Genomic DNA, 25,235 nt, shown 5'->3' with positions numbered 1-25,235 from the left:
CTTCCGGAGAAGATGGCGGCTTAGTAAGACGCGCGGGTCTTAGTTCCTCCTCCAGAAAAGCAACTAAAGAAACAGAAACAATACAAAACAGCTCCCGGAGTCACGACAGAGACCAAAAAAGACAGCGTACCCCATTCTGGAACGGCTGAACGGGTAGGGAGAATCCACTGCAGTGAGATACCCGAGGGGCGCGCATTTTCCCGGCCGGGGCGGCTGGCGTCTGGGGTCCCCTCCACGCACGTGGCTCCCCTGTCTGACTGGGAACATTGGATAGCGGGGCCCTCCCGTCACGCTTGGCGTCTCGGGCCAGCTGGGCAATTTGGACCGGCACTCCCCCAAGCCACGGCCAGCGACCCCCGCCTCCACGTGCGGTTTCCCGGGCCGACTGCCCCGCAGACAAACGACCGCCACGAGCGCCACCTACTGGGCAGGAAAAGAAAAACAGAGCCCAGAGATTCCACAGAAAAACCTTTCAACCAGCTGGGTCCCACACCCAGGGAGATCTGATCAAATGCCCAGACACCAGCAGAAAATAATGGATGACGCTCGGAAAATTGAAGATATGGCCCAATCAAAGGAACAAACCAATAGTTCAAATGAGATACAGGAGCTGAGACAACTAATGCTGAATATACGAACAGAAATGGAAAAACTCTTCAAAAACCAAATCAATAAATTGAGGGAGGACATGAAGAAGATATGGGCTGAACAAAAAGAAGAAATAGAAAATCTGAAAAAACAAATCACAGAACTTGTGGGAGTGAAGGACAAAGAAGAAAAAATGGAAAAAACAATGGATACCTACAATGGTAGATCTAAAGAGACAGAAGCTACAATTAGTGAACTGGAGGATGGAACAACTGAATTCCAAAAAGAAACAGAAACTATAGGGAAAAGAATGGAAAAACTTGAGCAGGGAATCAGGGAACTGAATGACAATATGAAGCGCACAAATATACGTGTTGTGGGTGTCCCAGAAGGAGAAGAGAAGGGAAAAGGAGGAGAAAAACTAATGGAAGAAATTATCACTGAAAATTTCCCAACTCTTATGAAAGACCTAAATATACAGATCCAAGAAGTGCAGCACACCCCAAAGAGAATAGACCCAAATAGGCGTTCTCCAAGACATTTACTAGTTAGAATGTCAGAGATCAAAGAGAAAGAGAGGATCTTGAAAGCAGCAAGAGAAAAACAATCTGTCACATACAAGGGAAACCCAATAAGACTATGTGTAGATTTCTCAGCAGAAACCATGGAAGCTAGAAGACAGTGGGATGATATATTTAAATCACTAAAAGAGAAAAACTGCCAACCAAGACTCCTATATCCAGCAAAATTGTCCTTCAAAAATGAAGGAGAAATTAAAACATTTATAGACAAAAAGTCACTGAGAGAATTTGTGACCAAGAGACCAGCTCTGCAAGAAATACTAAAGGGAGCACTAGAGTCAGATACGAAAAGACAGAAGAGAGAGGTATGGAGTAAAGTGTAGAAAGAAGGAAAATCAGATATGATATATATAATACAAAAGCCAAAATGGTAGAGGAAAATATTATCCAAACAGTAATAACACTAAAAGTTAATGGACTGAATTTCCCAATCAAAAGACATAGAATGGCAGAATGGATTACGACCCAGCAATACCACTGCTAGGTATCTACTCAAAGGACTTAAGGGCAAAGACACAGACGGACATTTGCACACCAGTGTTTATAGCAGCATTATCTACAACTTCAAAGAGATGGAAACAGCCAAAATGCCCATCAACAGACGAGTGGCTAAACAAACTGTGGCGTATACCTACGATGGAATATTATGCAGCTTTAAGACAGACTAAACTTATGAAGCATGTAATAACATAGATGGACCTAGAGAACATTATGCTGAGTGAGTCTAGCCAAAAACTAAAGGACAAATACTGTATGGTCCCACTGATGTGAACCGACATTCGAGAATCAGCTTGGACTATATCATTGGTAACAGAGACCCACAGGAGTTAGAAACAGGGTAAGATAATGGGTAATTGGAGCTGAAGGGATACAGACTGTGCAACAGGACTAGATACAAAAACTCAAAAATGGACAGCACAATAATACCTAAGTGTAATGTAACTAGGTTGGAACACTGAATGAAGCTGCACCTGAAATATGGTTTTTTGTTTGTTTGTGTGTTTGTATCTTTTGTTTTTGTTTTTTTCTTTTTCCTTTTTATATATATATATATTATTAGTATTATTATTTTAATTCTCTTCTCTATATTAACATTCTATATCTTTTTCTGCTGTTTTGCTAGTTCTTTTCCTAAATCGATGCAAATGTACTAAGAAATGATGATCATACATCTATGTGATGATACTAAGAATTACTGAGTGCATGTGTAGAATGGAATGATTTCTAAATGTTGTGTTAATTTCTTTTCTTTTTTTTGATTAATAAAAAAATTTTAAAAAAATAAATAAATAAATAAATAAATAAATAATAGGGGTAATAAATGTTAAAATAAATTTAGTTTGAAATGCTAGTGGTAAATGAAAGCGAGGGGTAAGGGGTGTGGTATGTATACCTTTTTTTCTCTATTATCGTTTCATTTCTTTTTCTGTTGTCTTTTCTTTTTCTAAATCGATGTAAATGTTCTAAGAAATGATGAATATGTAACTATGTGATATTAAAAATTACTGATTATATATGTAGAATGAAAAAAAAAATTCTATTTGCAATTATCAGTAAAATTGACCCACTATTCACATCTCTCATTCAATTCCATTTTTACTCCTACCCTTGCTCAATTTGCTCCCTATATTAATTTATATACCTCCATTACTAGTATGCTTACTGTGTATGTCATCTAACACTATACAAAAAATCAACCCAAACCTGGTGCCTTATAATAATAATAATTTATTCTCTTTCATGGTTTCTGTCAGGAATTCAGGAAGGACTCAACTGGGCAGTTCTCACTTGAGAGTGCTCCAACAGTTACAGCTTCTGTGTGTCAGCTGGGGCTGCAGTGATCTGAAGGCTTGATGGGGCAGGAGGATCCAGTTCCAGGGAGACTTACTCACATGGCTGCAAATTAATGCTGGCAGCTCGGGGCCTTAGTTCGCCTCAGGGGCCTTTCCACAAGGTGTCTTGAGTGTCCCTTTGTTATGGTACCTGGCTTCCCCCAAAGCAAGCAATCCCAAGAGACCAAGATGAAAGTTACTGTGCTGGTTTGAATCTATGGTGGACCCCAGAAAAGCCATGTCCTTTAATCCTCATTCAGTATTGCTGGCTGGGAGCTTGTTGATGGTTCCCATGGAGATGTGACCCAACTGTGGGTAGTAACTTTTTTTTTTTTAATATTTTTTTAATTAATAAAACCAATCAACATACAACGTGAACATTCTTAACATATGAACATTCCATAATTTGTGTACAATCAATGGCTCACAATATCATCACATAGTTGTATATTCATCATTATGATCATTTCTCAGAACTTTACATCACTCTGAAAAAGAAAAAAGAAAAAAACTCATACATACCATACCCCTTACCCTTGCCTCTCATTGACCACCAGTATTTCCCTCTATGTGGGTAGTAACTTTTGATCAGATAGCTTCCATGGAGTTGTGACTCCACCCATTAATCCTTTAAAAGAGCAAACATTTTGTAGAGCCACGAGAAAGCCAGCAGATGCTGCCATGTTCACCATGTGCCCTTCCAGCTGAGAGAGAAACATTGAATGTCATCGGTCTTCTTGAACCAAGGTATCTTTCCCTGGATGCCTTAGATTGGACATTTCTATAGACTTGTTTTAATTGGGTTAGTTTCTTGGCCTTGGAACTGTAAACTAGCAACTTATTAAATTCCCTTTTTTAAAAGCCATTCTGTTTCTGGTATATTGCATTCCCGCAGCTAGCAAACTAGGACAGTTACAATACTTTGTATGACAGCCTTGGAAATCATACACCATCACTTCCATCTGATCCTATTGGTTGATGTAATTACAAAGTTATGCCCAAGGGAAAGAAACATAGATCCGGAATCTTGATAGAGGATGGTCAGCATTATATTGTAAGAAATGCATGTGGGATAGCATACATATTAGTGTAGCCATTTTTGGAAAGTACAAACTGCCACATAGATCATTAGTTGAACTTGAAGCATAAATTCTTCCATTTTGAGCTTCTTTTTGGTATATTACAGTTATTCCTATATCCACTACTTGTTCATACTTCCAAGAACTTTTAGAGTATATCTAGAACTTAAAGTCTGGTAGGAGAAAAGAGAAACAGTGCCATAAAGCAAAAGAAACCAACAAAAAACATTTTAATTGACTATAACTCAGTTCTGCTATCATTAAATAACCATTTAAAGGACTAAAGTTCTAGTCTTTATAGCACCCAAACACCTTCATGAGTACTTTTGAATCATGACTCCTGGTATGTCATGATGACCTTACACTAGTTGGGCGCTGGTCTACGAAGACCTTCTTCTTAATTTCCATTGGACATTTCCATGTGGTGAAACTGCCAGTGGCCATGGTTTATTACTTTGGAATCCTCCTCTAAAATGTGTGGTAGACCTCCCTCAATTTGTCTGCTGCTATCTTATATTTATCATAGCACTACAATTATGCATTTTAGAAGCTAAATACAAATATTTTTGTATTTAGTATACTTATATACTTTTGCGAAAACATTACCTTCCTTTTTTTCTCTGATTCTCCTAAATTTAAATAAAAACTTATTTAGAACCCCATAGATGCCAAGTACTTGTTAGTTGCTTGGGAATTTAAGGGGGAGGACAGAAAGAAAGGCAGTCTCAAAGATGCCTGTGTGGCAGGCCCTACTCTTAAGTCACTCACAGGCTAGAAGACAGATAAGAAAATGAGTAATCACCCTCTAAGAAGTATGTATCACCTGTGACAGTCTCCCCCACCAGTCTGCGAGCTTCTCACTGCACCCTAGCATTTGATACAGGGCCTGGAATGTAGTGGGCACTCGAGAATGTAGTGGGCACTCAGCACTTCAGCCAAACTGCCAGTGCTAAAGGAGTACAAAAGAAAGAGTTATGCCTTGGGGAGCCCAGGAAGGGTCATTGGTTAGGGCCTGAGCTGTTTCACCCCAATTATGGGTTAGCAGTGAGATGTCATATAAATATAATTATTTTTTTCATATAAATTAGACTTTTAATTCTACTGGTTGACATCTCAGACTGCTTGTGAATTTAGCAGAACACGGTAAGTTTTATCTATGCAGTAGCCAAAGACCTTGTGAAAAGTATAAAATCCACGGAGAATTTCTTCAATCTTGGAATATTATAGTCAAAGGATTCTTCTCCTTTGTTCTTGAATAATATAGAACACTCTGCTATTATTATATACTGTTTGGCAGAGGGCTACATATATATAGCCACCATTTCCTTTCACCAGTTAAAGAGCTTGCAGAGGATATTTCTCCCCACTCTAGAAGTGGTAACCTACCCCCTCAATCCCCTTTAGCCTCCTGTGAGACCAGTCTGCCAGCCTTGCTGCTTGCTCTTAGGGAGATCTAGCCTGCTGTGCCCCATTGGGTATATAATTTTATTTACAATGGTTCTCATATTTCATGTGTTATACAGCAATCAAGTAATTGGGAAGGCAATGAAATTCATCAGATAAAAGCCAATCATAAAAAGTGAAAACCTAATCTACTGAGGCTGGTAACTTCCTGAATAACTTCTTTCTCTTCTGTGTCTGTTCACCATAGGACTATGTAAACTTGGGTCCTCTGGAAGTGAAGCTCATGAGTGTGGAGAGCAAAAAAATGCCCATTCATTTTCAAGACAAAGAAGTTCCAGTCAAATTCTATGAAGATGTTAGCAGCACAGAAAACTACATAACATATAAGATGATGAAGTCTTTTTTTTAAGACTGAAAACTGCAAAGTAAAACAACGTTTCTTTATAAATGTTCCTTGGGAACTGAAGAATATTATTTGCCCATTTTTTAATACTTTGGTTCACTTTAAAATTAGTTATTAGAATAACTCTTAGGCAAAGTTATTTCTAAAGGTCATAATTGCGTTTAAATCAAATTTCCAAATATTCAGCTATTCACTCACTGGCATAGACTGAATGACAAAATGAAAGTATATTCTATGTTACTTTCTGAATATTGAAGTATTCAGCAGCATGATAGTGGGTTCAAGTTGATCCCTGAGGTTCCTTTCCATTTATAAAATTCTCTAATTTATCTATGATCCCAATAGCAAATGGTTCAATTAGAATTTTTTCTGAGAATAATTTAGAGGTTTGCATAGCATTGACTATACCTCTTTCCTTCTGAGAGTGCTGAACGATACATAGCTAGTCCACAATTCAAGTCTATTCTTCTTTAACCTAATCCAAGTTACAAGGAATGCTAAAAATTTTAGAAACGCATAAGCTTGAGGGTACTAATTTTTTGTATAAAAATATTCCACTGTCCTTGTCTATAAAATGGGGAGAATAATAGCACCTACCCCTTCCACCAAATATACCAAGTCTAAATTGCTGTGTCTCTATCCGAGGCCATCACCATTTCCCTTTCATGGGTGCCACAAACCAAGAACACAAATGCTTAATTTGATATCAGCATTCCTTTTGGATCCTCGGGACTATATGATACCACCATGCATCACATTTTTATGATCCTTGTTGACATAAAATGAAAGACCTTTCCATCACCGATGTGGGTGTTACTGGTATATTGGGTAGGGTCCATTCTTCATTGCTCACACAACCCCAAATGCTGCTAACATTCCTCAATCATGGTAGAAGGCAAAAAACAGTGAAAAATCAAAGTTGCCAATGTCCTTTAGGAATTAGAATCACCCCCAAGTAAACATCTTTGAACCTCTCCTATACTTTGGTCCCTATTCTGTTCAGTTCTTCATCCCTTCCTGCACTCTCCCAAACTTTCTAACCATGCCCACTGGAACAACAGTGAACAAATTCCATTGTTGAAGACTTCCTCTACTCTCGGGACTTGACTAGTACCTGGCCCTCCCCAACAAGGCTCCACTTTACCTATATCCGTCTCAAGTGCTGTTGATTATTCTGTGTCTCTATGTTTCATAGGACCCAAATGCTTTCACCAACTCACTGCTCCTTCCAGACCATTATTCCATCAATCTCACATAAAATATGTGTATGTATATGTATATGTTGCCCCCTACATTTTTCTCTAACTTGCTATCCCTCCTGGACACTATTCTTCATGATCTTTGATTTGGCACCTGGTTTAAGGCTTCCTTTCCACTCTACTCCATGCCCTGATGTATCCACCTACTCAAATGACTATTAATTCAAGTGGAAATGTTGAGTAGATAATTGCTGGATATATGAGTGTTCTGTCATTTTCCACTCCAAGCTGGATATATGAGTGTGGTGTCATTTGCCACTCCAAATCTAATCTCCACCCTTTTCTCTGGGACCCAAAGGGTTACCATTTACAGACTTGAGCTCCCGTGCCTTCTAACTTCTAATTGGATTTGTCCAATGGGATGCTTGGGCAGAAGATCCAAGAAAGGTAGAAGTGTGAAATTTATTCTTCCAGCTCCCTCCCTGCCAAGTAAGTGTCTTAGTTAGGAGTCTTTATAAGGCCACAGCTCCTAATGGGATGTTTACCACAAATAGAAAAGTTCTGGGTCTGGTAATCATTCCTTTCTCTTGCCCCTCCAGGCCTAGGAGTGGTAACAGTTTCCATCTGTTGTTAGTGCAAGGGTGTTTCAATACCACTTTTGAGTTTCTCTTAATGCTACCCACACCTTTGTAAATGTTCCCTTTGTTAAGCACTCCTAAAGTATCCTGTTTGAATGTTTCCTGCTGGAAGAGGTCAGGGATGGAAATATAGATCCAGGAATGATCAGCAAAAGATTAGAACTTAATGCCATGAGACGAATGATGCTATCTAGGGGATGAGTGTCAACAAAGAAGAAAGCCTAGGATACTTCATCCTGTAGAGGTGGGGCCTTAAAACAAATAGGTATCACCCTTGAGACATTTGAAAACAGAGGTGGACTGAGACCAAGTAACAGACATCATTATGTACCTTCTCAGCTGACAGAGGTGTTCTGGATGGCATCAGCCTTTCTTGAGTGAAGGTAACCTCTTGTTGGTGCCTCAATTTGGACATTTTCACAGCCTTAGAACTGTAAACTTGTAACTTAATAAATTCCCTTTTTAAAAGCCATTCTGTTTCTGGTTTATTGCATTCCGGCAGCTTTAACAAACTAAAACATCTGGTCTCCAGAGAGTTTGGGTGAGAGGCAACTCACCTCAGCCAATCAGGAATTGAACTGAGTCAGAGCTGGGTTGTAGTTTTACTTGGTCTCAGTCCCCTAGGTACACTCTTGGGATGTAGCCTCTCTTTCTAAGCCAACTCAGCCGGTGGACTCACTGCCCTTCACACTACATGAGACATGCCCCCCAGGGGTGTAAATCTTCCTGGCAACATGGGACAGGACTCCTAGGATTAGCCAGGACCTGGCAACACAGGATTGAGAAAGCCTTCTTGACCAAAAGACGGAAGAGAGAAATGAGACAAAATAAAGTTTCAGTGGCTGAGAGATTTCAAACAGAGTCAAGAGGTTATCCCTGAGGTTATTCTTATGCATTATGTAAAGATCCCTTTTTAGCTAATGGTGTATTGGAGTGGCTAGAGGGAAGTACCTGAAACCATTGAACTGTGTTCCAGTAGCTTTGATTCTTGAAGACGATTATATAACTATATAGATTTTACAGTGTGACTGTGCGATTGTGAAAACCTTGAGTCTAATGCTCCTTTATCCATGGACAGATAAAGTAAAAATTTATTCAATTTACATATAATGTAATTACTGATATTATTTAGTTTAAATATTGCTATTTTTTTTTTCATATCTCTGTTCTTTATTTCTTTCCTTAAACTCTGTGGCATTCTTTTTTTTTTTTTTTAACCAAATCCTTTTTAATCTATTCTCAACTTGTATCTTTTTACTTATATTATTTTTATTGGTTACCATTAAAAGTAACCTAATTGTAACTTAATAAATTGAATTAGGTATGGACAGATGAGTAAAAAAATAAGGATAAAATAAATAAATAAATATTGGGGGGGGAGAAAGGGTAAAAAGTTGGGTAGATTGAAATAGTAGTGGTCAGTGAGAGGGAGAGTTAAGGGGTATGGAATGTTTGAGCTTTTTTTTCTTTTTATTTTTTTCTGGAGTGATGCAGATGTTCTAAAAATGATCAAGGTGATAAATACACAACTATTTGATGTTCTTATGAGCCATTGATTGTACACTATGGATGGACTGTATGTATGTGAAGATTTCCCAATAAAAGCATATTTTTTAAAAACTGAAGATAAAATAAATTTTCAGACGGGAGTTGAAAGAATTTGTCATAGAAGACTTGCACCGCAAAAAATGCTGAAGGAAGTTCCTCAGGCTGAAAAGAAAGAAAACTAGATGGAAGCATGAAACTTCAGGAAAGAATGAAGGGCACCAATAAGGATAATTATGAGTAAACATTATTAAATATTGAAATTTTAAATCTATAATAATATGTGTGTTTTGTGGGGTTTACTAGAATGAAGTAAAAATCTATGATAACAGTAGGCAAGAGCAAGGGTAAAGGAGCTAAAATATTGCAAGCTTCTTGCATTGTTTGGAAGTTGGTAAAAATATTAACTTATGGTGGACTGCAATTGGAAGGTACATATTGGACTTTTAATGGTAACCAATAAAAATAATATAAGTAAAAAGATACAAGTTGAGAATAGATTAAAAAGGATTTGGTTAAAAAAAAAAAAAAAGAATGCCACAGAGTTTAAGGAAAGAAATAAAGAACAGAGATATGAAAAAAAAAATAGCAAAAAGGAATATTTAAACTAAATAATATCAGTAATTACATTATATGTAAATTGAATAAATACTCCAATTAACAGATAAAGATTTCTGAGATTTTTGAAAAAGAAGACCTACTTATAAAGCTCTTTACAAGAGACTCACTTCAAACATGAGTCCACAGTAGATTGAAAGTGAAAGGATGCATAATGATAAGTCATGCAAATATTAACCAAAAGGAAGGTGGTGTCTTGACTAATATCACAAAGGTAAGAAGTTTTAAGAGAAATAAAGAGAAAATGAAGAGAAACACTTCATAATAATAAATGGGTCAACCTATCAGGATGATTAACAATCCTAAATTTGTATACCCCTAAAAAACATGGTCTCAAAATATATAGAGCAAAAAAAAAAAAAAAAGATAAAGACAAATTTGCTATAAAAGTTGAACAGCTTACCACATGTTTCTCAATAACCAATCAGAAAAAAAATCATTAAGGATATAAAAAGTTGAACAACTGCAACATATAGATTCTTTTCAAGTGCCCATGACTATACGCCCTGCCCTGTTCAAGATGACCAAGGCAGATAGATGCTTCAGCACACAGACCGCCCGTGGAAACTTTGAACAACCAGCAAGAACTGGCAGAAGAATCTTTCTCAAAGTTCCAGAAAATAGTTAAAGGATTGCAATAACAGGACAAGAACTAAATCAAGAAAAAGGCCTCTTTAAAGAGGTTGAATCGGATGGTGCTATGGTAGTTCAGTGGCAAAATTTTCTCCTGTCGTGACAGAGACCCGGGTTCCATTCCCGGTGCCTGCCCATGCCAAACAACAACAAAAACAATGAGATAGCATTACATGGTGTCCTAGTTGGCCCTTCCCTCACCCCTCACTGGCTCAGTACAAAGGGAGTTCTTCATCACTAGACTGGCCCTACAAAAGATGCTCTACAGAGAGAGCAGAGTAACTTTCATACACATACTAAAAGCATATAAATTTGGGTAATTCTCTCTGGTGGCAGCTCAGACTCTCCTACAGAATTCTAAGGGAAGCAGTCAAGTCATGCTGCCTGGGGCAAGGGATTGCTGGTGTAGGACATATAGTACAGTGCCCAGAACCAAGAGGAAATTGTTTCCTAGGGAAGAGGGGAGATTCAGAACTGGGTAAATGGGGGAATTACTAGGGCCACACTGAGGCCAAAAAATAATAATAATAAGACATATACTCAGAAAGGACTAGGGAGGCCCTATAGTCTGATCTGGAGTTATTTTCTAAACTCACTGAATGTGTAAACCCTGAAAGACAGCTTTTGCACAGGTCAATTTGCAGTGACTGGGAAAGGTGTTTTATTTTTTCATCCTCCCCATATATATAAATATTTTAGCTCCTGGCAATCAAGAAAAGTTCGGTCATAATACTAGCTGGATAAAGCCTAAGGAGCAGAACCCTCAGACTCTTAATTCCATCAATAACACATTAAGATATCAAAATGTCCAGGTTTCAACAAAAGGTTAAAAGATATTAAAAGAAACAAGAAGCAAGAGCCAAGGCAAAGGAAAAGATTAAAGCTTTAGAAACCGTAAGTGAGGAGGACCAGACCTGGGACATACCAGACAGACTTAAAAAAAAAAAAAGGACCTAAATACCTAAATATGATCAAAGAGTTAAAGGAAAACATGGACAAAGAACGAAAGGAAAGCAGGAAGAAAAAAAGATGAACACAAAGAGAATATCAACAGAGAGTTGGAAATTATTAAGAGTAATGAAAGAGAGTGGAAGACTATAGTAACAGAAATTAAAAATTTCCTTGAGTGGTTCGACAGTAGATTGGAGCTGGCACAACAAAGACTCTGTGACCTTGAAGGTAAGACAAGTGAAATCATCCAGTCTGAGAAACAAAAGAAAGAAAGAATAGCATAAGGTTTAGAAAGGAAGAAGTAAAACTCTCTTATAGAACTCATTGTTTTGTATGTAGAAAATCCAAAGTAATCTATGAACTACTAGTAGGATACAAGGTCAATTTAGTAAAGATCCATTATATTTCTATATGCTAACAAAGAAACAACTGGAAAATAAGACTTTAATATAAATTGCATTGAAATCATCAACTTTCAAGGAATATCTAATGAAAGATGAGTAAGACTTATATACTGAAGACTTCAAAACATCGCTAAGAGAAATTAAAGGCGGTCTAAATAAGTGGAGACATACATCATGATCATGGCTTGCAAGACCCAAAATTGTTAAGATGTCAGTTTTTTTCCAAATTAAGTTATAGATTCAATGCAATCTCAGCCAAAATCCTAACAATTTTATTTTGTTGAAATTGACAAACTATTTGTAATATTATGGTGGAAATTTATAATCTAGGCAAAGGATCCGGGATAGCCAAGACAATCTTGAAGAAAAACAACAAAACTAGAGGAGTTAATACTATGAGATTTCAAGACTCACTATAAATTTTCAGTAGTTGAAAGAGTGGTATTGGCCTAAAGATAGAGGAAAACTCCAATAGAACAGAATAGAGAGCCCAGAAACAAATCCATTTCTGATAAAATGGGTCTTTTATCAGAAACAAACGTATTTCTGATAAAGATGCCTCAATGGAGAAAGAATGGTCTTTCAAACCAATGATGCTGAGGCAACAGGAAATCTGGATGGAGGGCGGGGAGGAAAACGGACTTCTACATCACACCATACACAAAAGTCAGTTCTGGGTGGTGCAATGGTGGCTCAGTGGCAGAATTCTCGCCTGCCATGCCAGAGACCCAAGTTCGATTCCCGGTGCCTGCCCATGAAAAAAAAATTAATTCAAAGTGTATCATGACCTGAATATAAAAGGAAAAACAATAAAGCTTCTATTAGGAAATAAAGGAGAATGCTATGAAAGCACTAACTATAAAAATATTAATAAATTTAAATTAAGAATCTGTTCATTAGAAGGCACCATTAAGAGAGTCAAAAAGCAAGCCACATACTGAGAAAATATATTTGCGATACATATATCTAGCAAAGAATTCATATTCAAAATCTGTAAAGAACTTCTACAAATTAGTGTAAAAAGGTAATTTATTTTTTAAATGGAAAAAAGACTTGAATAAACACTTTATAAAAGATTATATTCAAATGACTAATAAGGATTAAAAATACATAAAAGGCATTAGAACAGTATTTTTCATCAGGGGAAAGTAAATTAAAACTAAAATGAGATACCACTATACATCCACCAGAATGGCTAGGATTAAAAAGTTGAAGATACTAAATATTGAAAGGATACTGTCTTAGCTTCCAGGCTGCTATGACAAATATCATGCAATGGGTTGGCTTAAACAACAGAAATTTATTGGCTCACAGTTTTGAGACTTGAAGTCCAAAATCAAGGTGTTGACAAGACGATGCTTTCTCTTGGACTAGCATTTTGGGGCTAACTTGCTGCAATCCTTAGGATTCACTGGCTTGCATCTCTGCCTCCTGTCACATGGCCGTCTCTCTCCTTGTGCCTGCTCCTCTGTTTTCCAATGACTACAGGTTTCTGGCTCCTCTCTGTGGTTTTCTCCAACTACTGGCTTCTGGTTTCTTCTCTTTATGATGCCTCCGGTAATATGGATTAAGACCCACTCTCATTCATTTGGGCCACACCTTAACTAAAAATAACATTTTTAAGAGGTTGTATTAAAGATGGGTTCACACCCACAGAAATGCAGGTTAAGATTAAGGACATGTCTGTCCTTAATGAAGGACAGATTAAGGGGTACATAATTCAATCCTCCACAGAAATAGAGCAACTCAAACTCTCTCTTATATTGTTGTTTGGAATGTAAATTGGTGCAAACACTTTGGAAGATGTTTTCATAGTATTTATTAAAGCTGAAAGCTAAATATGTCTTATAATCCAGTAATTCCACTCTTGGGTTTTTATGGGATAAAAAAGAGTGCTTAGATTCACCAGAAGACATGTAAAAGAATGTTCCTAGTAGCTCTAGTGCTAATAGCCAAAAACTTCATACAACCCAAATGATTATCAGCAGTAGAATGTGTAAATTGTGGTATATTCACGTAATGGAATACTACACAGCAATAAAAACAAACTATTGCACATGTAGTTAGTTATACAGATAAATCTTACAACATCGAGTGAAAGGCAGATGCAAAACAGTGACTGCATAAAGTTCACTAACAGGATAAACACTAATCTATGACAATAGAAGTCAGAACAGTAGTTGCTGTCATGGTGGGTAGTGAGTAGAATGGGAAATGAATTTTTTTTTATAATGTTGATTTGAGTAGCAGTTATATGGGTGTTCACTTTTCAAACATTCATCAAGCTGGATATTTAAAGTTGTGTGCTTGGCTGATGCATTTTATACTTCAAAAGCTTCCCCTCAAAATTGTCTTCCAAGTACCCATATTCCAATCCATTCCATAAAGCTATCCATAGATACAGACAGGCCTAAATCCTGCAGGGTGAAGAGGAAAAGAATGTTTCCCGGCAGGAAGGCAGATCAGCGTGTCAGGGCAGCTTTCAAAGGTCAACAGCAAGATTTATCTTTACTTTCTCAGACAGGAAAAAATGTAGTGACTTTCCACTGGGACAAATCAAAGAATTTCCAGTGACCTACAAAAAACAGCTCATGTGACAGCCCACTGATTTCAGCAGGTCAGCAGAAATTGACACTGTTTTTCTCTCACTCTGGAAAGTTCAGACCATGAGATAATTAAAACAAGCCAGGCATAACATGTTGAGAATCCAGTATAATTTGTTAGTTGTGGCAGTTTCTTCTTTACAATATGAACTTGAATTGGAAAATATCAACGACTAAGAGTCTTGTGTGCTGCCAAGAAGAAATCAGAATTGAAAAGTGTGCATCATTTGGAAAAAGGAAGGGAAAAATGTTCTTCCCTTCTGCTAATATCATTTCTTGTGTTTAAGGTTTGCAAAACAGCAAAATCTCCAAAATATATCTGCAAGGTTTTCTTAACAACCCAAATTCTAAACAGATTATGATAGCTTTGTTAGATGATTACAATACAGAGCAAGTCTCAATAAAGTTGTACCACTGTGAACTTCCTATCAGCGTCACTTCTTTTAGTAAGCATTTATTGAACAAGACCTTCTACCCAAGCACTGTAAGGTATTAGAGATTAGAAACAAAACCAGCCTGTTCTCAAGGAGCTAAGGTCCAGTAAGAAAACCTGATGGGTCAGGGACACCTCCCCAGGGTTAGTGATACTTGCTTCCAGTCTTCAACAATAACAAGTAGAAAAGGAAGCAAGGAAAGTGAGAGACGGCAGGATAAAACATTAGAGATGGGGCAGGAGCTTAATATAAAATGTTCTATTTTTGGCACCTTTAATAATAGGTTTGTGAAAGAGCTTAAAATTAAAATGAGTTTAGGAGGACTGTGTGTGGGTTCAGTTTCAGAATAACCAAGCGTCTGAGTTTTTCAAGATGATTGGGGGCAGGATCTGAGTGTTGGCAGCTTTAGCCTTAGGCGAGGAAATTGCTTATTTTGGCCCAGAAATTACTTCTGAAGAAATTAAGGAGGTATAAAGAGTCATGGCACAGTATGGGAAAACACATTCTCTAGAGTCAGGCTGGTTGTCTTTGAATCTTGGACAATCAATTTAACTTCTTTAAATGCCCTTGTTTCTTCATCTGCACTACATGGTTCTAATTTACACATTGCAAACTTAAGTATTAAAAATAGTGCATATATCTTGCACATGGTAAATATGCACTATATATAGCAGTTGAAATTATTGGCATTTAGTAGTTATTTTTAAAGAGTCTCTGGAAATATGGACAGAGACTTCTAATTGTAACATATTAACGTGGTGACATTACATAGAGCAATGTCTGTGTCCCATCGATGAGGTGCCTGCAAGGCACACACCAGTCTCAGATGGCAGCAGTACTCCAAACACTTTTATCACCCACACCTGCCCTCTTTCCTTGGGTTGGCAAAAAGAAACCTTCAGCCATCTCTTGTGAATAAATGGTCTGCCCCCAAACAGGGTCCAAGAAGCCATACCCTAGATCTGTTGAAGTGATGTTTTAGGGGCAAGTAGTAAACCTAGCTTCAGAATTACGTATGCGAGGGAGAGGGAACACTGTGGGTCAGTGTTAACATTTCTGTTTCCTTTTGATTCTTGTAGTCAAACACTAGAATGATTCAGGGAACAGGAATGGCAGGATATTTTTGAGGCAATAAAGAGCTGTTTGTTAAAGGTCTGCTTGATCCTTGCTTATTTTACTAGACCTCAACACAACAGCTCTCTGTATTTTTCTTGGAATAAAACTGGCTTTTGCCCTAGATGTAAAGAAAAGTACCCTCAAGTAATGGAGGCTTTCTAAATATTTTTAGTGACTTTAACTCAATTAAGCATTTCTATTTCCTATTCCTGTGATTTTGAGAGGCTAAAGGTCTCAGGAAGGCTGCTTTTCCTGACCATGACTCTTTAGATTGGTTATGTTTTAGGTCATTCTGTTGTAACAATCTGAGTAAGGTATGAAAACTTTCCCAAATAGGAATATTTTCAAAAGATTTCCAGCACAGGGAATGAGTTTTCAAGTGACTGCAGATTCATATACCATCACAGATTTAGTACAAGTTTTTGTCAGCATTTCCTTCCTTCAAGTCCTGTGGTTGATTTGCTGACCTTTGCCTCTTTGAGTTAGCGCTATCTTTTTGTATAGTCTCAGCTATAAAAATGTTAGCCTTTGCAACATTTGCCTCCTAAGAGGAATGAAAATTGTCCGATTTTCCTCTGTGTGAATACTCCAAATGAGGACAGTGAAGTATTTTTTTTACCTTAAAGTCATTGGACACTAAAATCAGAAAGATGGCATGTCCTGGCCTTGCTCAAGTTTCTAGCACAAGTGTGTTCTAGCACAAGTATGTAAGTAACTTCAGATCTTTAATGTTCTCTGACACATTTCATTTTTCCACCAGTCATTTGCTCCTAGCCACTTAAAAAGTGCCTTCTGTGTCTTTCATGCCACTTCTGTAAAATTGTCAACATGAGATATAGCTCGACCTAAAATATGGTGAGGTCACATTTACGACATGTTAACATGTACAGAGCACTAATTGGAACTGCTTTTCTTTTTTCAAGTGTTCAACTTTTTTTGTTTTTTTTTTTTGCATTTTGCTGCTTTTGGCACTGAAATATTTCAACTTTAAAACTGTAATTGTTTTGTTTTTTTAGAATATCCCAAATCTCAATTTACATGACACTGTAGAGTTTTTTTTTTTTTTTGGCAAGGGCAGGCACGGGGAAGCGAACCTGGGTCTCTGGCATGGCAGGCGAGAACTCTTGCCTGCCCAACATGGTAGAGTTTTAAAGGCATAGATCAGAGAAAAAAATTCAAGCTACTAGCAATCCTTTTAATAAAAGTTGTGTGATTGTGGCAGTGGCTGCTAGATTTCCTCCAAATCTATTCTCCCCCATCTTCTAATAATAGAACCCTTGTTTTAGCTGAGAGTACACGGTAACCTAATTTGAAGACTTTACTTCCCAGACCCCCTGGTAGCCAATGGACTGTGAGAAGTTGAGCACAATCTTTGGGTTGTCTCTTCTCCCAATTTCCCCCCTTCCTTATTCTGCTGCTTGTAATGTGGTTGTGCAGGCCAGCCACATTGGATTATGTAGATAAGAATAACATTTTAAGGGCTGTGAAACAGCAAGACCAAGGGGGAAAAATATGGACAACTTACAATCTCATGGGATAAAGCTCAGACTTACTGTGAGAGAAAATAAACTTTTATCTTGTTTGAATTACTGTTAGGTTTAGCTTTCTGTTATACGCATTCAAACCTAATCCTATTACAAAGTATACAATTAACATTTACCTTTATAAGAAGGTGATCTCTGAAATACTAAATAAATCTGGGTAAGTCATTTTTTTCTCTGTTAAAAAGTAAAAGGGTGGTGCACGGGTAGTTCAGTGGTTAGAATGCCTGCCTTCCATGCGGGAGACTAGGTTTGATTCCCTGACCATGCACACCCCTCCTCCAAAAAAAAGAAAATGGGGCTCAAGGTAAGAAAGTATTCTGCTTCCTTGTGGGTATTGAAAACGTGCTGTTCTAAGCATACATACACATGTAGGGTTGGCTGTTTCCAAAAAAGTGCTGTCACCTCAAACTCTATAGTATTATTACCAAAGATGCCTCAGGACCAAGGACTGGTGCTGGTGTGTAATCCTGAGGAGTCAGGGTCTCAGGGAAGCACCTCATGAGACCTCTACCAGCACTGGGCTGACGTCAACTATACAAACAGAGCAGAATGGACAATTCCAAAGAACGAAACATATATAAAATTTTGGCACAACAAAGAATCTTCATTGTTAAAACAAACACACAAATGAAAACATGAAAACCCAGCCCCTAGGAATTCGAGTGTGGTGGGGATGTGGGTGGGGGAGGCAGGGTGGGAGGCAGAAAGGATGGCCTGGAGGTGAGGGGCCTGGTGTCAGGCCCTTCCTGAGGCTCCAGGTCAAGGCCTGCCCTTGCTGCCTGCAGTGCAAGGCCAGGTCCTGCCCGAGGCTCACGGAAACTCAGGTGCAGAAGGAAAACTTGGCCCCAGGGCATCTCTGAGGTGTGAGCATCATCCAGAATGGCAAGGGTGGGTAGGAGGGCTTGGGGCCTCCACCATCTGTTAACCTGCCCAACTGCTTGTCCACCTCCCTTCTTTCCCCCAAGGGGGTAACAACTGAACGAAAGAGGGAAGGAGGTCAAAGTAGGAGGAGCAGCAGAGATTCTTCTTCTGAGAAACAATGGAGGCGCCGGAAGCTCACCAACTAAGAGAGACCCATGAGGGTTAACAGAACTAGTTCAAAGTCCTATCTAAACTAAAAGCATAAGCCCAGCCCCAGCCCCAGCTCTGAGCAGGGCGGGAATCCATAAAGCAGCACCTCGGCCCCATCTGCCTGAGTTGAGTTGGGTATGGGGTGGGGTGGAGGTGGACAGCTACTTCTTTTCCACCTATGTGGAGAGCTGGAAGTGGTAGTGCTTCAGGCTTTGGAATTCCTCCTGAATGAAGACGGTCAGGGCCTTGCGCATTTCCATCACGCTCATTGTCCACCTGGAGCCGCTTGAGCACCGGCTGGGCTGGAAAGTGTTCCCAACTAGCCCAGCGATTCTCCGTCCGAAGCCGGGGAAGTAGGGCCGGCTGTCGGGGAGGACGTCACTCATTCCCACATGCCACCGCGGAAGAATGATGAGAGTGAGGTGACACTCGGTAATGAAGTTTGAAGCGCAGGAAACCTGAGCTCATGTTCACTTGCCCTTCTGGGGAGATGTGCGCCCAGTCCACAAGGTTGAGCGTCTCCAAAATGAGGTCCATCCCCTTCTGGTTGGCGCCATCTCCTCGGCACGCCGGCACGCACTTGCCCAAGCCGAAGAAGTGTGAGTGCAGCTCCTTAGTGAGGGAGAGGTCTGTGGCCGCGGGGTCCAACGGATTAACTTCAAGTTCCAGATGTGGCGTCGTTTCAGGATCCGGCTAAGATGAGGGTCATCCTTGCAGTACTGGTGGTTGGAGATGGTGATGATGGGGGTGGCCGGGCCCGGGTTCTGGATGAGCTCATACAGCACATCTCCTTGTGGATGGCGACGTGGTTCATGTACTTGGTTCAGAAGCAGCTGTAGGTGTCCACAAGGCCCATGACACTACTGGCCAAGGTCCAGGTAAGGCGAATGGCCATTTCACCTGGGGGTCGCACCTCCGAACCTCGCCCACGACTGCGCAAGAAAGCCGGTCGCTGGGCGCGCCAGGACTCAGCGCACCACTGGGCCCCTGCGCGCCCTCTTGTGGTCTAGGGCCGCCAGCCGCAGGAGGATCTGGGGCCGCGGAGGGCCCAAAGGGCGGTATTTTAAAAGCTCCACTGGTAATACTAAAAATGGCAAATATTTATATGTGCTTATTATATGCACTTTATATATTCACTTATTTGCCCTTATTATATTCCTATGAAGTAGAGTCTATAATGATCACATTTTACAGATGAAGAGAAGCATGTAGAGGAAATTCAGTAGTTTCTCCATATGTAAATGGCAGGGCAAGGATTGGAACACAGGTGGTTTGCCTCAAGACTCCTTGCCCTTGACCACAAGCTATTCTGAATCCCACTAAGAGTGTATTATGTACTGAACCTTTAACATGTGCCAGGGTTTCCTAAATCCTTCTATTTATAAATTCATTAAATACTGCGCCCTAAGATGTAGGCACTATTATGCCCATTTACAGATGAAGAAACTGAGGCACAGGGGGAGCAAGTCACCTGCTCAAAGTAGGGTTTATACTTATAGCATCAAGGAGCCCATCCATACTGTTACCACTATGTTACATTGTCTCATCAAACAGCAGTTATTTTCCTCAAAGATGGAGATAATCTCAGAAGTTAGAGAAGATTGCTTTCTAAGAAAAAAGCATCATGCAAATTGTCCTCTGTTTTCCAAGTTCTCAATTTGCCTTTCTTTCATCTCCTACCCCATCTCATTTCCAATCCTACACTCAACATTTCCCTTCCTCACAATAATTTTGTAGCCTATCTAATTCTCTCTTATCTTTGGCCATCTCCAGTTCAGCTCCAGGCTCCCTGCTCCCAGGGCCAAGCTTTTGCTCATGCTGGAGGACTATTAAATAGTCTCCTGGTTGGGCTGCCTGTTTCTTCTTTTTTCTACCTATAGTCCATTCTCAATACAGCAGTCAGAATTATTCTTTTAACAAGAAAATTTTTAAAGAACCCCCTGCTCAACATTTCCAGTGGCTTTCCAACTCGGAATGAAATCCAAGCTTAAACCTGACCTAGCAAGCCCTGACCCATTGCCTCTCTCACCTCAGCTCCCACCACATTTCTTCTAGCTCATTCTGCTCGAGCCTCATTGGCATCCTCACTGTTCCTCAGAGAAGCCAAGCACAATCCTTTTCAGGGCCTTTGCTCTTCCTTCTGCTTTATATACATGGGGACATTCTACACATCATGCTATCTTGTGCACTCCATTCAAATCTCTGTCCAAAGGTCACCTCATCAGAGGCCTTCCTTGATACCAAAATGGCATTATACTGTTTACATCACATTCTAACCCTTCACCCTCATTATTTTTCAGAGCACTCATTACCACGTCATAAAATATTTGCTCACTGCCTGTTCCCACAAGAAACTGAAGCTCCACAAAAGCAGAACCTATGTCTCTCTTGATTCTAGCAACTAGAACAACTGGCATACATAGAGAGGGCACTCAATGTGCTGTGTAGATGAACAAATAAGTGAATATGTTTTCATTTTAAAACTCTTCCTTGGTCTGTATGCTCTTTGCTTATTGCCCTTGATACCTCTACTTTCTTCCCATTTCCTCAAGCCCATGTGATTTGGTGTCTGCCTGCTAATGAAGGATAAGATTGAAATTTCTAACTACTGGATCCAGTAGTCAGGTTTCGGTCTTTATTTCACTTGTGCTGCCCATTTCGTACTTTTTCAACTATGCCCTTGACTTTTTTCTGGTTCTCCTCCTTTATCTCTGTTCTTTTCTGGTTTCCGTGAATCTTTCAATACCTCAGGGTTTATTCTTTGCCTTCTTGTTACTCCAATTTGTTCCCTCAGTAATCTCAATCAGTTTGGATTTTTTTTAAAGATTTCTAGAAATGGGATTACAGGGCAAAGGATACAAACCTTTTAATGACTTTCTAAAAGGCTTGTCCAGTTTACAGTACCCTAAAGATAGCTGCTAGTTTTACTCCCATGAGTGAAAGAACAGGCAAAATGAGTACGCTAAGGAAAGGTATCTGCAAACAAAGGGGCAGAGAACTAGAGTTTTCTCCATAAGAGGCAGTGAAGAGATGCAGTTGGGCTGAGCAGGAACTTCAAGAACAGAGGTAGAGCAAGGTGGGACTTGCCGTAGACCTTGAGTACTCAGATGAGCAATGAACCATACAGATACACTCAAGGATTCCATGAATTAAAATGTAGGACTAAAGGATTGGGGTTGGAGCTAGTAATTGTTCGTGGTCAAGAGACTCCCAGACAAATGAGTCCACCATCTGATGGATCACTCCAGGAAGCTACAGCTGGGCAGAAAATTAAACGTGAGTACTCTGTTAAACATGAAATGCTAAGGTTTGCAATCGAGAAACTGCCTGAGAAGCTGCTTGATAAACATGAAACTGCAGAATGCCTTGTGGTCCCATGGTTTCCCATAATACAGGACAAAAGGCCTGTGAAGATACACTTATATCCTAAACCTTATTTAAGATAAATTTGATGGGTAGAAGGCCCTCTTCTCTCTTAAGTGACTAACAATGAATCTTGTTCTTCTAAGTTGTTGGACCAGTAGTCCTCCTGTGTGCTGTGAAGACCTTCTCCTTCCATCCCATCACCAGCACATCAACTTTCCCCCAAGGGGGAAAACATCTTTTTCCCTTTTGTTAGTCTGAGAATTAGAAGTGCCTGGATGTAAGTAGACTGGCCTCTAATATGGAGGTAATAACAATAAAGATTCATAATTGTCTATTCTCTGCTGCTGCAACTGACCTGTGAGAATGAGGCTGTTATGTATCATAAGGATGGTCTCAAGGGGTGGCTTTAGAGAGGGACAAACCTCTAATCTAACCTCCTAGCTTGTAATAAGAACAATTCCTGTTTTTAATTTTATGTGCTATGCAATACAATTCAAGACAAATTCCTTGGTTACTTCCTGTGCCGGTATGAAACTATTGTGTACTGCAGAAAAGCCATGTTCTTTAATCCTCATTCAATATTGCTGGGTAGGATCTTTTTTATTGTTTCCATGGAGATGTGACCCACCCATTTGTGGGTGGTAACATTTGATTAGTTGGTTTCCATGGAGATGCAACTCCACCCATTCAAGGTGGGGTCACTTACTGTAGTCTTTAAGAGGTAACTATTTTGGAAAAAGCTTTAGTGCCGACAGAGCCCACATAGCCAGAGATCTTTGGAGATGCAGAAAGAAAACGCCGCTGGGGAAGCTTAATGAAATGAGGAGAGAAAGCTGGCAGATGTTGCCATGTGCCTTCCCAGCTGAGAGGTGTCCAGAAGCCAGAGACCCCAGCAGACGCCAGCCACGAGACTTCCCAACTGACAGAGGTGTTCTGGATGGTATTAGCCTTTCTGGGGGAAAGCACTGTTTTAGTTTGTGAAGGTGCCAGAATACAATATACCAGAACTGGGATGGCTTTTTTTAAAAAAGGAATTTATTAAGTAGCAAGTTTATAGTTCTGAGGCTGTGGAAATGTCCAAATTAAGGCATCCAGGGAAAGATACCGTGATTCAAGAAAGGCTGATGGGTCCAGAATACCTGTCAATTGAAAAGGTACATGGTGACATCTGCTAGCTTTCCAGGTTTCTTCAGTGGCTTCCCTGGGGGTGTTTTCCTTTCACATCTCCAAAGGTCTCTGGCTGTGTGGGCTCTGTTAGTTGTAAAACTTCTTCCAAAATGGCTTCCTCTTAAAGGGCTCCAGTAAGCAACCCTACCTTGAATGGGTAGAGAGACATCTCCATGGAAACAATAAAAAAGATCCCATCCAGCAATACTGAATGAGGATTAAAGGACATGGCTTCTGGGGTACACAACAGATTCAAACCAGCACAGTAACTTCTTGTTGGTGCCTTAGTTTGGACATTTATGTAATTCCTTACATTTACTCTTTAAGTCATCTGAAATGGAAGGACTTTTTTCCCCATTCCCCAGAAAGACATATAGTGCTGATAAAACTGGCTTATTAAATACTCCCAATCTTTTCCTCACTCTTTTGAAATGATATTTTCAGCACATATTTAAGCACCTCTGTCAGTTTTTAGGCTTATTATTCTATTTCATCTGTGCTTTATTTTAGGCCAGTATCATACCAGTTTAGTTAATTGTACCTTTATAAGACAAACTCAACCCTCATTCCTCCATTTCTACTTTTGACTTGTACATGCTGTAAATTCTATCCGTCACCCACGTGCAGCTGTTGTAAAAGATAAGCTCCTAGTGACAACTGTCATTAACACCATTTCACAATGATAGCAGTTATTTTCATACTTACCTCATAAAACCTGCTTGCTGTACTTCTTGAATTTTCCTGTTGGGTCCTTTCCCTCCTATGTAGTGCCTCTGTCTCCTCCAGGCCCTTGAACTGTCCCTTCAATATGTGAATTAAATGGAAGTGATGAGCTTTTCAGTTCCTGTCTTACTTTAGAATAAAGCATCAGAAAAAGCAGATTTCACTTCATGAAATCTTAGCTAGCACTAAGCTAGCTGTCAGTGCCAGTGTGTTGTGCTTGATGCTTCAGTGTAAGGTTATTTTGAAAGGCCAAGAGAATCCAACTTCCTGGACAGCCTGGGACTCAGGTGTATATGGAAATCTAATTATGTCTCTTTTGCTATTTCCTTCCCTACAGCTCCACTCAAAAGCAGGATAAGGGGCTTCCAGGATAATAGCAGAATAGGATAAGCTAAGTGCCCATTGCCAACGAAAAGCTGGAGAAGTGACAGAAAAATGACCATGATTCCATGGTGCAAATGACCTGAGAGGTTCTTCTACACTACAGAGAGGTCCTGGATGAAAAAGCTAGGGAACTGAGACACAGAGAAGCAGAGACCATCCAGTTAGAGCAAAGAGCCTAAGGCGTCCCTTTCCACAGGGAGGTCTGGAGCCCATAAGAGTGCACCATCAGGGAGGCGGAGATGAGCAAGTAAGCCAAGCTGGGCTAATTGAACATACACCCTCCCCTCAGTCGCACCTCTCCAAACCGCTTCACGCTCCCCACAACCCCTCACTCACAATACCCACACCCACACCTCCCTCCATGTGCCCTGAACCTCACAACTCCCTCCCAAACTCCATACATGCAACTGTGCCCTGTCCACGCATCTGGCCCCATGCCCCACCTCCCCATTTTTATACACAAGCAATGACCTAAAGAGTCACTGCTATAGGGAAATGCGGATCAAGACTACATTGAGATACTTCCTCACACATATAAGAATGGCTGCTATTAACAAACAGGGAACTACAAATGTTGGAGAGGATGTGGAGAAATTGGGACACTTAAGCACTGCTGGTGGGAATGTATAATGGTACAGCCACTATGGAAGACAGTTTGGCGGTTCCTTAGAAAACTAAATACCGAGTTGCCCTATGACTGGCAATACCACTACTCAGTATATACCCAGAAGAGCTGATAGCAGCCACTGTGTGCCATTGCACACTTACATTCATGGCAGCATTATTCACAATCGCTAAAATATGGAACAATCCAAGTGCCCATCAACAGGCAAGTAAACAAAATGTGACAAACACTTTTTGTTGGAACATATGTTCCAACAAAACATATGATGGAATATTATGCAGCAGTAAGATGAAATGATGTCCTGAAACACATGACAACATGGATGAA

General features: G+C 39.7%; 1 protein-coding gene and 1 pseudogene across 6 annotated transcripts in view; one reads left to right on the top strand and one right to left on the bottom strand.

Moving 5' to 3' along the window:
* The window catches only part of CCDC83 (coiled-coil domain containing 83), a 77,777-nt gene extending 69,563 nt beyond the window's left edge, over positions 1 to 8,214 (top strand). For 2 of the 6 annotated variants that reach the window (XM_077113362.1, XM_077113367.1), the window contains exon 13: positions 5,732 to 6,107. In XM_077113362.1, the coding sequence (XP_076969477.1) occupies positions 5,732 to 5,893 (162 nt within the window). In that variant the 3' untranslated portion in view covers positions 5,894 to 6,107. The other 4 variants (XM_077113366.1, XM_077113368.1, XM_077113363.1 and 1 more) reach the window with 3 other exon arrangements.
* Positions 8,215 to 18,290: 10,076 nt separating this feature from the next.
* Positions 18,291 to 19,523, bottom strand: LOC143643424 (tafazzin pseudogene; annotated as a pseudogene).
* Positions 19,524 to 25,235: the final 5,712 nt, after the last annotated feature.

Source organism: Tamandua tetradactyla, chromosome 8, assembly GCF_023851605.1.
Source record: "Tamandua tetradactyla isolate mTamTet1 chromosome 8, mTamTet1.pri, whole genome shotgun sequence".
In the NCBI taxonomy this organism is placed as follows: Eukaryota; Metazoa; Chordata; class Mammalia; order Pilosa; family Myrmecophagidae; genus Tamandua; species Tamandua tetradactyla.
This window is presented reverse-complemented; position numbering and strand designations above follow the sequence as displayed.